The 17,897-nt window shown below is 37.9% G+C and overlaps 1 protein-coding gene across 7 annotated transcripts in view; it reads right to left on the bottom strand.

The window, feature by feature from the left end:
• The window catches only part of LOC126184785 (phosphatidylinositol 4-phosphate 5-kinase type-1 alpha-like), a 314,413-nt gene that overhangs the window by 73,939 nt on the left and 222,577 nt on the right, over window positions 1–17,897 (bottom strand). For 6 of the 7 annotated variants that reach the window (XM_049927350.1, XM_049927348.1, XM_049927354.1 and 3 more), the window contains one exon: window positions 3,385–3,593. In XM_049927350.1, coding sequence (XP_049783307.1) covers window positions 3,385–3,593 — 209 coding nt within the window. The remainder of the gene's footprint in view (window positions 1–3,384; window positions 3,594–17,897) is intronic. The other variant, XM_049927349.1, reaches the window with a different exon arrangement.

The raw sequence follows: 17,897 nt of genomic DNA, 5'->3' as shown, positions 1-17,897 counted from the left end.
ATGGGGAAAAAAATTAAGCCATACCATGATATGAATTTGATATCAAGATGTAGGTACCCCTTGGGTGGATAAACTAATTCTGAAGTCAGGAGGAGAAAATGGCATACCTTCTCCAATAGAGCCACACCTAGTGAAGTATTATCTTGCTCAAACCAACCACCACATTAGGTACAGGATCTGATAAATCTCATTATTGTAGGTATATTTGGAAAACACCTTACCTGCAGTAGAAACTTTATAAATTTAATTGAATAGATTGTGGGCTCATGATGAAACATTACAACTACTACAATCACTTCTTCTTGTTTTCTGCAAATTCTATCGCACACAAAATAGGTTTTGTGTTCCACATCAGTTTTCTAGCCATTAATGTTAGAAAACAGAATACTAAGCCTAGACTGTGCACAAGTTTGTAAAACACAAACAGAAGAATGTTTCCTTGTGTAAATTTTCAAACTAATTTGATGTTGTCTAAGCTTTTTAATCTCCTTTTCAGACTATTCATTTCCTCTAAGAGAGTAGCTGGCTCTTGCATTCAAGTAGCTGACACACTCACGCATTTATTTAGTACAGGCTATGAATGTCTACTGGTTGTATTTCTTCTCCAGCTGGATGACAATAGGATAACTTTCATGATGACAACTGATGTGCATCACTGTCCTACTTTTATACTTAATGGGCCCTTTATTCCTTGTAAATAGATTTCAAAGAAGGGAAACTGATATTTCTTCAGGTCTCCACTGAAAACTGAATACAAAGTGGAAGTTGCTGACTTGACTGAAGTATCACATAATAAATGTAAAGTTGATGTATGTGTGTACTTTGAGTAACATGCCAAATGTATGTCTAAGTTGGTCCTGTACTAGTCAGTGAGGACTGGGAATAGTGCAAGAACCCAGCTTTGCTGTCCTGGGAAAAGGTGTAGTGGAGGTGGTTTATTGTTACCTTCCTCTTGCCTACTATGATGGATCAAGTGTTTCCAGCATAATGTAAATGACTGACATGTGCTTGAGCATGCAAAACTGATAGTTGTAAAATTGTGACAGAACACACTGCTTTAATCATCAGAGAAGTTTGTATATGTGTTGTAAATGGAATTCTATGGTGGAGTTTAAAAAAATGAAAGAACTCTACAGATAACTGTGCACCACAACATAATGTGGGGAAAACGAACACTTGATGACTGTGGGACTGTATTCTGTATATAAAAAGTGAATAATTTGTGATTTTTACACCAAATTCTACTTTCACAGTGATATACACAAAAACATGTAAATTATCTGACTGCAGTTATCTTCTATTTCTTAATAACATAACTGTACACCGCCCATCTTCTGTTATCTGATTGTCACCCATGGGCAATAATTGCCTAACAGTATACTTTCATGAGGAAAAAGTTGATTCTATTTATTATTACTCTTAAATAAGCATAATTGCACAGAAGGACAGGAAATACAAACATTTTGCTGTTTGGCTGTTGGATAGGGTAGGGGAAGGATGTGAAGGCAAGGTGAAGGAATACTGACATCTTGCAAATCTGTTTTTAAACCCCAAAATACATACAAAGTGAATGTCGGTCCTTAATGCAGCATCTTTAGCATCCTACACTGCTGTCCTGGGCCAATCCTTAGTGGAAGTGGTTTTGTTTTCACCTTCCTCCAACCTTTAACTAATTGGCCAGTGTTTATCTGTACCACATGGGAGACATTGCTACATGATGATGGAAGTGTTAAGTTTCTGTTGTTATGGGTGATTATGGAATGAAAGGAAGAAGAGACATGGTGAAACTTGGTGACAGCACATAGCATACTCCTATGTAACAGGATTAAGCACACAGCAAACTGTAATGTCCCTGTCTGACACCGTTGGACCAACAGAGTCATGTGCCCTTACACTATAAGACACCACAAAGAGATTTGGAACTCAAGGGCATTGGCTCTCAGTCTGGCACTCAGGATCTTTATCCACCTTGACAGCCAAATGCCGGTGACAAAAATGTCTTACTACAGGACTTTAATAGCTCTCTCTGCAGTGCCATCATACTAGCACACATTTCCGACATTAGCTACTAAGGTACTTTACAACAGTAGTTTTAGATAGTCACTGTTAATAAAATTTAAATGAGTAATTAAAATGATCCCAATTTCTCTTTAGAGAAAAACATTGACTTCAAAATGAAATGAATGTTACTCAACTGAAAGAAAATAAGTAAGTTATTTTATTGTTAAGGACCATGTGTACCACTTCCAGAATTCCCATTTTCTTCCTTGGAGGGAACACCACATTTTATACTGCAGAGACTACGTTATGTTTCATTTAATGCAGACACTCATTCACACTCAACTGCTAACATAAAATTCTACTTCTTGAGGTTTATGGTGTACTTTCACAATGTGCAATGCTATGCAGCACAGGAGCATTGAGGTTTTGCTCAGTCAAGTGCCACAAGCTTCCTCTACTCTACGTCAAATATAACAACATGATGGAGAGATTAAAGATGACTCCAGTGAGTCATCTGTAAATAAAATAGTTTCTTCCATGACTCACTTATCATGCAGTCCTGTCAGAGATGGTTCAGAATAGTATCCCACAAGCAATCATTGTACGAAGGTTAAAAAATAATGACAGAAAACAGAGGGTAAGAAGACAGAATGCAAGAAGCATTTGGAACAGTTCAATCCTACATTTACACCATTTAAGACTTGCAGTACATGTGGGGCCAGTCAGTAGATTAGCAGCAAACTTCCTCAGGTGATATAGAATACACTGTCCATTTGTCCTTTTTGAAACAGCTCAACAGCCAAATAGTATGTAAGCACATTGCTATTTTATAGAGCTGAGAAAGTATAATGAAAAACACATGCATTTGTCTGTAATTCAAGCTGAATTCATGTCATTTGATTTGCACCAGAAAATAAAATGACCTAAGGTAATGAGAAACAAGACTTTAAAAAATAAATAAAGTTGTACCTTTATGCACAGTCACAGTCCAGCAAAAACAATAATCCACAGCAACATTTAATCATTAACCATAAGACCTGTATCAAGAGTTACCAGAAATTCTTTTTGTACGTGAATACTTTAGAACAGCATAATGCTGCATCATGTGTGAACTCCTTACAGCACTGTCTTCTCAGTTTTGTAGATGTGATGGCTTCCTCTTCTGATTTGTAGTAGTTGTTAATCTGACTACTTACAACAACTATCAGTAGCAGTTTTTTTTAAAATCTAACAACAAAGATCAAGTAGCAGAAATAATGAGTATTTTATCAGTTCTGTTGATGATTAAATTAAAAAGTGCACCATGTTATAACTATATACTATATTTCAGAACTGAAAGGGTGTGAATTATTAGTCTCAAAAAGGAAATTTTAATTTTCTAACCTATATCTCCACTGCTTGAAGATTCTGTGAAAGATGGTGTCCCTTCAGTCCATGTTGGTGTGCTTCCTTCAACTGATGCAGGTGGGGTCCATGTCAGATTTCTTCCTGTAGCACCAGAGCCAAAGCCTGACGTCGATGATGTTGACTCTACACTCAATGATGATGATTTTGTCTCTACTCGACATTCGAGCCGCACTTCGGAAATGCTGCTGTAAAGGCACACGAAAATAGAAACCATTCACTGTAATAATAATTTAGTGGATAACAATAAATAATTAGGGAGGATGGTAAAAATTATTTCATGACAATGGCACTAGAGTTTTATTACACACATAGCAGCAGCTCATGTGGACAAGAATGGTGACAAGGACTGACCATGGCTTTATTAAAGGACGTGTCCTGGCATTTACCTGTAGTGTTTAAAGAGAATAGTGGAGAACATAAATTTGGATATCTAGACAGAAATTTGATCCCTAGTCCACCAGAATATCATTCAAGTGTCCAAAACATAGTGTCACCTTGCAGTGTACTTTCAAACATTATTTGATGGATTATACAAGACCACTGAATAATGATGTGCCAAATGCCCATCTCAGTAAAGGTAGTGGTTACCTCAATAAAGCACAACAAAAAGTGAATCAGTGAAGATATCCTCATACATAGAGTGCAGAATGTTGTGTGTAAAATAGTTCTCAGGCTCAATGTTATTACAGGATGGTGAAAATTCCACTCCCCTTATCTAGGAATATCAAAAATCCAGAAGCAGTGTTGTTAGATGTACAGGTGCCAGTTTCATTCAAACTAGCTCTTCGGTAACACAAAGGTGAACAATAGCCTTTTACCTCTTTTTCTGTCATGTGATGGTCCCATCTCGGATATTTCCCTTTTCATTTGTGACATTGCTTAATCCTGTAGGATTCAGCTGGACAACATACTACAAAGGGCATGTTTTACTTTAATTTTGTGGCTAATGTGTTTCCTGGATATGGGTCCTTTTGGATGAGTGTGGTATTTAGTTGGAAGGTATATTACAGTTAGACCAGCATCTCCTACCACTGTTCAAGAGCTGAAAGCAAGGAAGCAATATTAGAATTTAGCTTCACACCATATCAAGTTCATTTGAGATGAAACACTAATTCAGACAGCACAAGGATATGAATCATTTGTCATAACTGATTTAAGAAACCCACAGGTAACCTACATCTGGATGGCAGCAAAGGGAATTGAGTCTAATGCAGGGCTTCCCTACGTGTGGTCCAAGGACCCCTTAGGGGTCCGCCGGCTCTTTCTAGGGGGTCCGCGGCCACCTTTCACCAAATCGTGTAAAATAATGAGTAAAATTATTGAATAAAAATGTGAAAATCAAATTCATCACTATTTTTTGTGTGTGTGAAAAACGTGTACTTTTACTTCAGGTCGTATCCCCAAGCAGCCTTTGCGGTTCCTAAGTGTGAACGTATACACAGTTTAGTGCCGGAGAACCTGGCTACTCTGATCGACTGTTTCGCAACAATACGGGGGTCGTTTGTGCGCCGGCTCACGGCGCTAGATGCGCTGAAATGTTTTACGCATGCGCGAAGCGGGCTTTGTCGACCAATCACAGCGCTCGCTGGCACGTATGCGGCCCCAGGCATCATTAAATGTTAAACTTGCTTTGTCAGTGCACTACCTATTTCATAAGTCGATTTTTGACCAGTTTATTACTTCTAACATGGATTGGTGGCTGAAGTCAGGATCACTGAAGAAGGGTGCAGTTTCTCCATCACCTTCACAACAAGGGAAGTTTCTAGTTGAAATGAATGAGGAGGGAGGACGACCAAAGGAAGACTTTACATGCACTTGAACATTTTTCTTCGAATTTCACGAAAACACACACACACACACACACACACACACACACACACACACGACTGTTACGAAATATGCATGCTCCTTACACAACAGTAGCCAAACAGTGGAGGTGAACAGAACATAAGCGGCAGCTTGTCAATAGCAAACAGTTTGGACGCGACATTGATTGCTCTTGGAGGAAGACAGTGCCATCGTGTGAAATTTCAATTACCAAGTAATTTTAATCAGGTTGGTTGGTTGGTTTGGGGAAGGAGACCAGACAGTGTGGTCATCGGTCTCATCGGATTAGGGAAGGATTGGGAAGGAAGTCGGCCATGCCCTTTCAGAGGAACCATCCCGGCATTTGCCTGGAGTGATTTAGGGAAATCACGGAAAACCTAAATCAGGATGGCCGGACACGGGATTGAACCGTCGTCCTCCCAAATGCGAGTCCAGTGTCTAACCACTGCGCCACCCCGCTCGGTTTTTAATCAGGCTATAGTGTGTTGAACAAAGGGAGTAAATCCACTAGCAAGTGTCTGGATACAGTGGGAATTCAAATTGGATCGTTAATTTCAAGTTGTTTTCATTCATCTCTAAACCAAAGACTATTGATACTTGGGGGGGGGGGGTCATTGGGAACATGGCACTTGCATTAAGAAGCTCTCAGTTCCCATGGGTTTCGCTCTGAAATTTAAAGTTACTGTGCTCTTGACTGACTAGGGGTCCGACATGGATTTTCGACTGAAGAAGGGGTCCACCAGCTGAAAAGGTTGGGAAACCCTGGTCTAATGTATTGTAATGCTTGGCTCAAATCTAGAAATGGAATTATCAGAGAGTGTCAAAAAAGTCACTCCCAAACCTATTAATAACCTCACTGATTTCATACATGCAGGTGTGCAGCACTGTTGGCCATGATGAATGCAGAGAAATATGGAATAGCATTTATTGCCGCTTCATATGTTTCTAACCTGCTCCACTGCTACAAGTACTGAGTGCCTTCTCATGTGTGGAGTCATGTATGTTACAATTACAAAAGACCCACATTAGTATTTCCTAACATATTAATGTTTATCGTAAATGATATCCTCCATCTACACTGAAATAAATGCACTGCTTTCATTTCATGGCTCCTTATACTGAATATCATTTAAAAGAGAGTCCTAAAACAGTTGATCATTTGGAAACAGGCATATCATATGCCTTCTTCTATTTGTAATAAATACTTAGTTTTGCTTTGAATATAAATTGTGTGTGTTTTTGCCGTATACCAAATAGGAGTGCCTAAAGAAAATATTTGACTAAGAACTCTCTCTTCATTAGTTCGATACTTTAGCTAGTGTACATGACCATTCACACTACTCTTGACTCATTTATATGTTTTTATCATCTCATGATGTATGAGATATGCATATTTACAGCTGAATCAAACCTCTTTATCATAAGACATTTACCTTTTAAGTAGTAATTTATGTACCACTTCTAGAATATAGTTCCCAAACATTCTCAAATATTTTTACTTAAGTATCTTAGTTAAACCATAGTAAAGACTGAACAACCATCTATAGAATGGAAACAACCTGAGGAACAGTATGGATTCTGGGAGACACTGGACATACAATTGATCTAATCTTTCAACTTTGTGAGCTTGTGGAAAAATTTACATCCAAATTAACAACCTTTATGTAGTCTTACTTAATATCAAGAAAATATTTGATTCTGCGGTTAGAGGCTGCAAGCATTTGTAGGGATGACTACAATGTTTGGAAGAAAGGCAGGAGTCAGGCAAGGTGGAGTTCTGCCTTATCTTTTATTCATTGCAAGAATGAATGAGATCCAACATGTAAACAATGTCTTATCATTCAAGAGGACAAACTAAACAATAAAAATTCTGTATGCAGATTGTTAAATGAATTCAGAGAAAAAATTGTTAGACACAACTAGACAACAACAGATCAAAAGAACGATCACTATTGAAACATGGAGCTGAGGGGGAGAATGAGGACATACATAGGACAGCATGAAAATGAGTGGATGTAAATATAGAAATTCACGAAAATCTTCATCTGTTGAGCCATTAAATAGCTGGAATGACATATGTAACCTCAGTAAACACATTGTGGACAGATCCTGAGTTTACTTATGTATCACATGCCATCCGTTTAGGGACTGATCTTGAAACAACTAATTTTTTCTACACGATGTCTGCAGATGCCATCTGCTGTGATATATTTTAACTACTTCATCTATTTAGGTGTTTAAGTCAGTAGTAAATGTATCATACTTGATTGCCTTCATATGTGTTTGCTTATTTACCATTCTGATGCTATTTTGATATTGCAAATAGTTACTATATTTGCCTTGAAGCTGCTCCTGCTTTTAGAGATGGAGTTACTCATAAAATGGAAGGAATTGAACGAATCTGAAATATTTTTGGATGTTTTTGACAATGATTGTTCAGATGTTCTCAGTGAGAATGAAGATCTGGACAACTGTATGAATGACTGTTTTATGGTTCTAAGGACAATTCCAGTGACAGTGACATCATTAGACCTATAAAGAAGCCTAAGTGACAGTGCTTTCAACTGATTCCAACAACAATAATGAAGGTGATTCTGTTCTTGCGAATCAGTCATAAAGTTAACTCTTTCGAGACAGCCTGAGAGTCTCACTTGGGCACGGGCTATGCCAGTGAACAAATAAAACTCAGGTGTCAACGTGTGTGTGTGTGTGTGTGTGTGTGTGTGTGTTTTAATGATCCATAACCAAGACTGAGCGTACTTCAACAGGAAATCAATGTTGAATTAGGAATGGTGAACCATAACTGTAATGCATTTGACTGTATTTCTGACCAATCAGCAATATTCTGAGTAGAATATAACAATGAATCACACAAAGGCAACACAAAACATATGTATCGACACACTTGATAAGAATGCATCAAGCTGCATTCAAAATAAGTAATGTAACTTTTGTAAACAAGCAGCTTACATTAGCACCTGGATTCAACCATTTGTCACACACTATGTTTTCCACATCATGAACATACGCTGTGTATTTATAAAAAATCATAAGTGGCAATCTACTTCCTTAATACACGTATATTGATGCCACATACAAGATAAAAAGTATTTTAGGGATTCACTACCCAGCAACTCATTTTAGTATTACTATATATTTCCACAATAATAGACAAAATATATCAATTAACCACCCATCGCAATATGCTTTCAAAGAAACAGTATCAGCAAAAATGTATGGATCACATACAGTAATGTTAACTATTTATGTTAATGTAATTACTCTGCCAAATGTTTAACAAAGCAGAACAACTTTTCTTCAGTGTCAATATGAAATATGCTACTATTAATATTATGAGTGTTAGAACTTTGGCAAACACAAGATTAGTTAATGCAATGGGAATAATAATTGTCTTACTATGATTGTTTGCACAAAACTGTTTAGCAGCATGCATAAAAGTAATGAAACTAGACTAACAAGAGAAATACGATAGGTAGATGTGGCATGTGGAGAAAAATTGTGGTATTTAATATATAAAACAGCATACAGTACTAACATAGAACTAAAAGTGGATCTAAGTTAAGTCCTATATAACTCCAGCCTGCATTATTTCCAACATTATTTTGCATCAATACATTCAGAAGAAGAATATTGTTAACAACATGTCATTAAAGCAAGAATGAACACACCAAAAGCACAGTAACAAAATGTAATACACTGCTCATTCAATCATATTTCGAAATAGAAAAGTAAATTATTGTTTTTTAGTGGACCTCAACTACAAAGAACTAAAATATAATCCAAATATTTGCCACTGTAAGAATGTGTTCAATTCTGAGTGCATTACAGACAACCAAAAGGAAAAAAACCTCCAGGGTGACTAAAACAAACACATGAATTACAGTAAATTAAGGCTATGGCTTTCAATTATTGGCATGCACAGAACACTTCACTAGAGCTCAATAAGAATGGACCTTACAGTTCATGAGAGATTCCATGTACATAAAAGTAAAAAGAGAAACACGACTGACTTTCCAGAACTAATTGACAACAATGCATTTTATTTGTGTATTTCTTTAACTTATAATCCTGAATCATTTATATAACAGTATCACAACAAGAGTGACTGATTCCATATCCTCCAAATTATTTAAAACAAATGCTTGTAGAAAAATAGACCTGGGATAGCAAAAACAGTATTTCATACAAGAAAATTAGCCCTCTGAGGTGGATGAAATAACAGAAATTTTAATTGAGAAGCAAAAGGGCGAGCTTAGCTTGACACTCTCTCTCTCTCTTTCTCTCTCTCTCTTTCTAAGATGACCATCCAGACAAATTATAAATATTAATTTTAAATATAACTTACAGGCTCACCTCTGGACTATATCAAATATACACAGCTCTAGCCAATCACATAATCTGGGAACAAACATGAAGGAATGAAATTTCTAGTTCCATACCCATGAAGGTCATCTGGGGCAGGCAGGGAAACATGAACCCAGAGAGAGCCAGGGTTTTGTTTAAGTAAACACAACAACTCTCAGCTTAAATAATTTACAGAAACAACATAAAGCCTGAATTAGGGCAACTAAATGGATACTTGGAGTCAATCTTCTAGAACAGAAATCCACGGATTTAACAACTGTGTCACCTAGCTTGGTAACTATAAAGAACCCTTGAGAAAACAAGAAAAATTCTTGAACTGTTTTAAATAAAACAATAATGAGAAACCTTGGGTGGAGTGCAAACAACTGCAAGAGAGAATACAACCACTTCTTGCTTAGAGTAGTTCAATAGCCCCTTCAGTAATAGGGCAAAACACAGCAGAACTACAAATACCAAAATTACCTACATAAAGATGCATGTTTAATTTTTTCTCAAGACAAAGAATAGTTTGTGGCATAAGATTACAAGAAACTATCTCAGAGCTGTCTGCCTCTGTAGCGCAGTAGTAGTGTTACCGCCTACCAAGCGAGGGGGGCCGGGTTCAATTCCTGGCAGGGGACTGGGTGTTGTGTGTCCTTCATCATCACTGACATGCAACTTGCCGCAGTGGCGTCAACTAAAAAGACTTGCAATATGGCAGCTGAACCCTGAAGGGGATATCCCGGCAAATAAATGCCATATGATCATTTCATTTCATTTCATCTCAGAGCTGTGGTCAAATGAAGTAATAATTTTAATTTGAAGTGTGTGTGGTCATAGAAAAAAGTGATAACATATGGAAGCAACAATTAATGTGTTCATTTTTGAAGTCACATTGAAGTAAAGGATTATTTAGGCTACACCTACTGTAGCTGGATTTAACAAGAAAGAGAAGGGAATGGAAAAAACAAGTGAAAATGTTTTTTTTTTCAGAAATGAGATATGAACAGATAGAAAAAGATAAGAACCATTTATTTATTTATTTATACGTCTAATTCTGTAGGACCAAATTGAGGAGCAAATGCCGGCCGAAGTGGCCGCGCGGTTCTGGCGCTGCAGTCTGGAACCGCGAGACCGCTACGGTCGCAGGTTCGAATCCTGCCTCGGGCATGGTTGTGTGTGATGTCCTTAGGTTAGTTAGGTTTAACTAGTTCTAAGTTCTAGGGGACTAATGACCTCAGCAGTTGAGTCCCATAGTGCTCAGAGCCATTTGAACCATTTTTTTGAGGAGCAAATCTCCAAGTTCATGGAATTGTCGGTACATGAAATTACAACATAAAAGTAATAACAGATAAAATAAAATTTTTATGAACCAAAAAGAAGTCAAGCCATAAGTTTAAGTAAACACAATTAACAATATAACATAAGAAGCAGCTTAATTTTTGAAGTCACTCCTCAGCAAAATAGAAGGTTTGACCCATGAGGAAACTCTTCAGTTTTGATTTGAAAGTGCGTGGATTACTGCTAACATGTTTGAATTCTTTTGATATCTTATTGAAAATGGATGCAGCAGTAAACTGCACACCTTTCTGCACAAGAGTTAAGGAAGTGTGATCCAAATGCAGAATGGATTTCTGCCGAGTATTAACAGAGTGAAATCTGCTAATTCTTGGGAATAAGCTGATATATATATATGCCAATGAGAGGCCAATGCCAAAATACCCAGATTAATGTAGAGGGGTCGACAAGAGGTTCACGAACATACACCACTTATTGCTCGAACTGCCTGTTTCTGTGCCAAAAATATCCTTTCCGAAGAGAAGAGTTATCCCAAAATATAACAACATACGACATAAGCAAATGAATATAAGCAAAGTAGACAAATTTTCATGTCAAAAGATCACTTCCTTCAGATGCCATTCGAATAGTAAAAATGGCAGCATTAAGTCTTTGAACAAGATCTTGAAGATGGGCTTTCCATGACAGTTTACTATCTATCCAAAAAACTAGAAATTTGAACTGTTCAGTTTCACTAATCATATGCCCATTCTGTGAAATTAAAACGCCAGGTTTTCTTGAATTGTGTGTTTGAAACTGTAAAAACTGAGTCTTACTGTGATTTAGCATTGGTTTACTTTCTACAAGCCATGAACTTATATCACGAACTGCACTATTTGAAACAGAGCGAATGTTGCACACAATATCCTTTACTACCAAGTTAGTGTCACTAGCAAACAGAAATATTTTAAAATTACCTGTAATATTAGAGGGCATAACATTTATATGAATAAGCAACAGGAGTGGCCCCACCACTGATCCCTGTTGCACCCCCAATTTGATCATACCCTACTCAGACTCCACATTACAGCCATTCTCAGCACTGTCAATAATGACCTTTTGCTTTCTGTTGTTAAAGTAAGAGGCGAACCAATTGTGAGCTACTCCCTGAATTGTGCAATGGTCCAACTTCTGGAGTAATATTTTGCGATAAACACAGTCAAATGCCTTAGTTAACTACAGCATCATCGTGAATGGAACACAAAAATTTTAATTCAATGTTACATATAATTTTTGTACAAATAACTGGTGGCAGTAATAAATAATTCTCCAAATATATTTTGTGTAGACGGTGCTGAAGAGCTTTCAGCAAATCTTAATAATTCTAAAGATATTCAATGAATACACCAGATTAATTACTCTCATCCTTTGTAAGCTTAATATTCTGGCCAAGACTGATAGCATCACAACATGACAGATGTGGCATTCATTGAAATTTCGCATCTCATCAATGCTGCTACTCAGCAAGAAAAACCAGGAAATATCCATCAGTTCCATATGCTGGGACAGCCTACATTAGCACATGTTCAAAGTTTCAGGTGACTACACTTACATTAATGATATAAAATCAGTCAGTATTTTTAAAGCTATTAATGTTGCAATTCAAACCTATATACACAGTGAGGTTCATTAAATACATCAATGGTGTGTGTTTGGGATGCTGCCGGGCCCAAAGTTGATTAGTATGTGCAAATACAAGTCATATATTAGTTGAAGTCAAATTATCACGGTTTACACATGGTTGAATAATGGTATGTGCATGCACAGCCAGATATGAATGCAAATTTGAAAGCTGTTAAGAACTTGCTCACGTACTTTCAAACTGCTCCACACTACTTTTTTACATCATGAGTGGTTGTTTTTCCAAACCACTGTCTTCCTCCCAGGATTTCCATTATCACATTACTTTTTATATTCATTTGAGTCACCTATAAGGTGAATACACAATCCAGGGAAAAAACATATTTGCTGCACTGGAAACGGAGCTGGTATGTGAGGAACAAAACTGTTTCAATACCATAGTCTTGGAAAATAGCACTATGCCAGCACTAAACTAAGAGTGTAACTTAGACTTCTGGACTATTTTAGAGAAAGAATTTGTCATTCAGAATAAAATATATTACAGTCAAAATGATATCTAATGGCACCAAATGCTTCTGGAAAGTTTTAAACATACACAATATGATCTATTTTATCATAATGACTTAAGTATGCTGCCTGCCATCGCAACTGCAAACACTAAGGAGGACTGCAAATAACAGTAGTTTGCTTACTGCACACACACATATACGGTGAGAATACATGATTACATTTATGTGTGGTTTTAGAGTATCCAGGGTAAAAAATTTAGTACACTGAGCTGACAATTCTGGCAGCAACAACAGCTCACACTACACTTGGCACTGAATTGAACTGAGCTTGGATGCCATATGGACACATCATTTGACACTGCTTCAACTAAATGCCGGAGTTTATCAAAAGCTGCTGGTGAGTGGCGGTGTGCCAGTAACACGGCAACCCATGACAGACAAAATGTTTTCAATGTGGTCAGAACAGCACCAGCAACAGACCTCCTTCGATTATCTTCTAGAATGTCAAAGTTATGGAGGTCTTGAAGATAAGGCACAGCCACTAGCCTATCAGATAAGAAGTATGATGCCTGCTGAGCAAGCTACCAGCTTTGTGAACCAGAGATGTTCACATTCTGTACTCTGTAGCACCTCATACTCTCCCGCCAGTTGCTGGACCCATGAGATGATGACAAATGCAGTCTTGCAATGTTTGATCTTCTCGGAGCTTCTGTGCATGGATATGTCTATTGTAAAGCTGTATGCACAATTCAGATTCATCTCAAAAAATGATTTGGTGCTACTCCTGTGTCTAGTATTGTCGTCGGGTGCATAACTGTCGGCATGTTTCTCACTGCTGCCGCGTCGAAGGAAGATGTAACAACGGTTACTATGACGACAGTGGTGCTCCAGACTCCGTTTCTCTGTCCATGTGGATACTCATCTTGCTGCAAATGGGCAAATTTCCAACTCAATGTACGTAATGTGGCTGTATCATACTGCACGCCTGAGCAAACAATATGTCTGTCCTCTCAGGCATTAGTCACATGGGGCCATTGGGGTATTGAATATGGTCTTTCTGAAACCATTGATTCCAATATTCACATGACAGTTGTGGAATCCTGACCAATGCAAATAGTATTATCATGGAACGATAAACCACAGTCTTGACAGTTCACAATCCTGCCCCTGTCAAATACTAACACTTGTTAGTAAACAGTTCACCTTCTTACACGAGACATAAGACAATCTTTTCAGGAACAAACAGTCAAATGTGACTTCTGAATGTGAAACCTGATTTGTAATCTTTCATTACACACAGGTTTTATGAAATGTTACTCCTATCTTCTCTGTATGGTTGCATTGTATGCTAACCATTTGCATGCTGTCTTCATGGTGATGCAATTTTGATGGCCAAGAGTGTATACTACTTTTACATAAAATAATTGATATTTGTTGTTATGCTTTGCTTCTGCACTGTGACCAATCTGATTTTTACTGGACTGTGACAATTCAAGGCTGTGGCATCCATTGTAAAAGCACATGACAAAATTATGGATATCGTTATTATGTAACAAGTTTATTAATGCATAATTTTAAATTAGCATAACATAATTACGTGGCAAACAACTATTGTCTAAAGGCTCTGGTAGATGTAACATAATACAGGACAGTGTAAATATAACTTTAGCATCTGATTGTAACCACCTGTAACCTAAGCATGATACTGTTATGAGATACCATGTAACACATGCTTGACTTTAAGATGCTATGCACCATCATTTTTCTGTGTTCTTCCTATCTCTATTTTACTTTTGTCTCATAAATTAACAGTAAATTCTGTTTCATTTTGACACATCTGTTTATGACCAACAGTCAAAACTAGTAGCCTGAGGGGCAATCACATTACATTTGTTCATGCTCAGGCATGCAGTACTGTAGAATACACTACAGAGCTGGGACACTGCACTCACAATGTCAAAAGGGTAGCCAGATGTGAGTGGTTCTACTGCACCGATCAGTAGTGTGCATGTGATCAGCTAGATACAATGTTTCTGTTAGTGTTATAATTAGGTAACAGAGAACAGAAATTAGCAGAAAATATCTGTAGCTAAAGAATAATGGAAGTACAAGAGGTGGTCATGAATTATACAATACTGACTGTGTTTAATTTAAAAACATGCAGCCTCACAACTTATATTGCTTGTTTGAAAACTTGGGTAATTATTATAAAGAATTCACAATAGCATCAGAATGGAATTTCTGCACACACATAAGGAATGAAAAGTCAGTTAAATTGACTGACTTGTGCTGAAAGGACTATCAACCATTTGAATATATTTTGATAGAAACTACAAGCAGTAATTATAAAGTTTTAAATATCACCTTGAAGCAATAAAGTTACGTAACTATTTTTTTTGTTTGTTTGCAGGTACATGCCTGTGATCCCCGTACACACTGAAATCTCTGCACCAAAGTACCACAGCACACCACTTGAGAAGCCAATCAAAATGCTTGGTGTGTCACTGTGATCCCCAGACAAAGGAGCAAAGCAAGCAGAGGAAATGTGTGGATTCACCACTGCTGAAAAAGACGAAGACCCAACTGCCATTCAGCAAGGGGATCCAGTGTATTTCTGGAACTGGCCTGGTGTGGTGGGGTGCTACCATGTTACACCAATAAGGGGTAAACCATCACATGAGCGCACTAATCGAATCTTCTAATAATGTTCAAGATGTGCCATGGGAAGCTGCCCAATGCCCCAGCTCAATCCATTAGGACACAGTCACACATGTTGTTTCTTTGGGCTACCACATTTTGCCTCACACCTCGTATTCTCCTGACACTGGATACAGTGATTTCTTCTTCTTTTCTTGGAAGAAGAAAGCACAATGCTGTGATTTTTGAGTTGGAATGTTCCCCAAACAGATAAAATGCAGAACTCTACAACTGAGATCTGTGCGAAGTTGTCCACTGTTGAGAAAAATGTGTCACATTGAAGTGTAAATATATAGAGAAGCACTAATACTATCAACAAGTCCCATAGTTGTAGTCTGATTTATTGAGGGATTAATTAAATCTTTATGACTGTCCACATACAGGACATATAAAACACCAAAGTCTCAATATAAAATGCCAATGTCTCAATTCGAATCTGAAACTGCAAACTAGCAAAATTCCACCACAATAGGGAAGTCTGTTTCAGTATCTTTCAAGTACCACAATTTGCCACTATCCTAGGGGTATATTTGCAATACTACACTATGTCATTATATTCAGTCTGTAACTTTCATAAGTGAATCGCTGGCTTTGCATTACAGTTCAAAAACATTGTACTGTGAGAGTGCAAGAAAAAGTAGTCTTATACTGACTTGATTATTATTAATAATAATAATAATAATAATAATAATAATAATAATAATTATTATTATTATTATTATTATTATGCCACATTAGTTTGTGCCAGTGAAGATAGTTCAACATTTCTGTTAGACACACACACACACACACACACACACACACACACACACACTATTACTCCCAAATACTTGTAGGACTTGTCATTAATCTCGTAGTACAAGGATACTAGGTGTCTACATTTTGTGAAGCATCCAACTTGCATTTCTGAATGAATAGTAGTCTTTGCAGAAATATAGAAATATGCAGAAGAGCAGACGGGTGTGCGGAGGGGGGCAGAAGGGCAGACGGGCGGGGAGGAGGAGGCAGAAGGGCACACGTGTGAGGAGTGTGAGGAGCCGGGCGCATAGAGATAGAGAGACGCAGGGTGAGGGGGCGGGCAGCGAGGGGGGCGGGCAGCGAGGGGGGCGGGCAGCGAGGGGGGCGGGCAGCGAGGGGGGCGGGGCGAGGAGACGGGCAGCGAGAGAGGCGGGGCGAGGAGACGGGCAGCGAGAGAGGTGGGGGCGAGGAGACGGGCAGTGAGAGAGGCGGGGCGAGGAGACGGGCAATGAGAGAGGCGGGGTGAGGAGATGGGCAATGAGGGGGACAGTGTGAGCAGACAGTCAGTCAAAGGGGTGTGAGGAGCTAAGGACTTTACAAGACTATAAATGACTACATAAACTGCAAACACTCATCTCCAAATAGTTACATAGATCAGGAACCTGTCTGGTATACAATCTGCGCCACAACCCTTGCCTCTATTAACTGATTTAAGCTGCTTCACTACACCAAAGATATCTACTTCTAAGTTACTCATATTGGCAGCTGACCTTTATTTGAATTCTGGAATATTTACTTCATCTTCTTTGGTGAAGCAATTTTGGAAAACTGTGTTTAGTAATTCTGCTATAGTGGCACTTTCATCACCATTCTTATTGTGGAGTGAAGGTATTGATTACGTCTTGCCGATGGTGTACTTGGCATACAACCAGAGTATCTTTGCATTTTCAGTTAGAGTTTGAGACAAGAGTTTTGTTGTGCAAATTCTTAAAAGCAACTTGCAATGAAGATCGCACTGAATTTCAAGCTTCTGTAAAAACTTCACGAATTTTGCTTTTACCTAATAATTCATGTTTGTTGTGGAATCAAAGTACAACCAATTTCACTATAATGAATCACATCTTCAGGTTAAATTTACAGCATACATCTGAATAAGATGATGTTAAGTGAAAAAGCTAATAGTGCCTATTATGAGGGAGATAGGAAAGTACTCTCTTGGCTGAATTTCATTAACCCATAAACCAATACGATCTCCCAGTGTTCTGTAAAGCACATATCCTGGCATCAACAAATGCAATGGGTGTTGAAACATCCATCAATAATCTTAGATAATTGAGGGTCATCCTAATTTGGACCCGAAAAGTAGGGTCAAGAAGTGGTAACATGAAATTGAGACATCAAAATCCTGTAAATATAGAACAGTAGCAATTTGCC

This window comes from Schistocerca cancellata, chromosome 4, assembly GCF_023864275.1.
Source record: "Schistocerca cancellata isolate TAMUIC-IGC-003103 chromosome 4, iqSchCanc2.1, whole genome shotgun sequence".
Classification (NCBI taxonomy): Eukaryota; Metazoa; Arthropoda; class Insecta; order Orthoptera; family Acrididae; genus Schistocerca; species Schistocerca cancellata.
The sequence above is the reverse complement of the archived record's forward strand: the minus strand, read 5'-3'. Positions and strand labels throughout refer to the sequence as shown.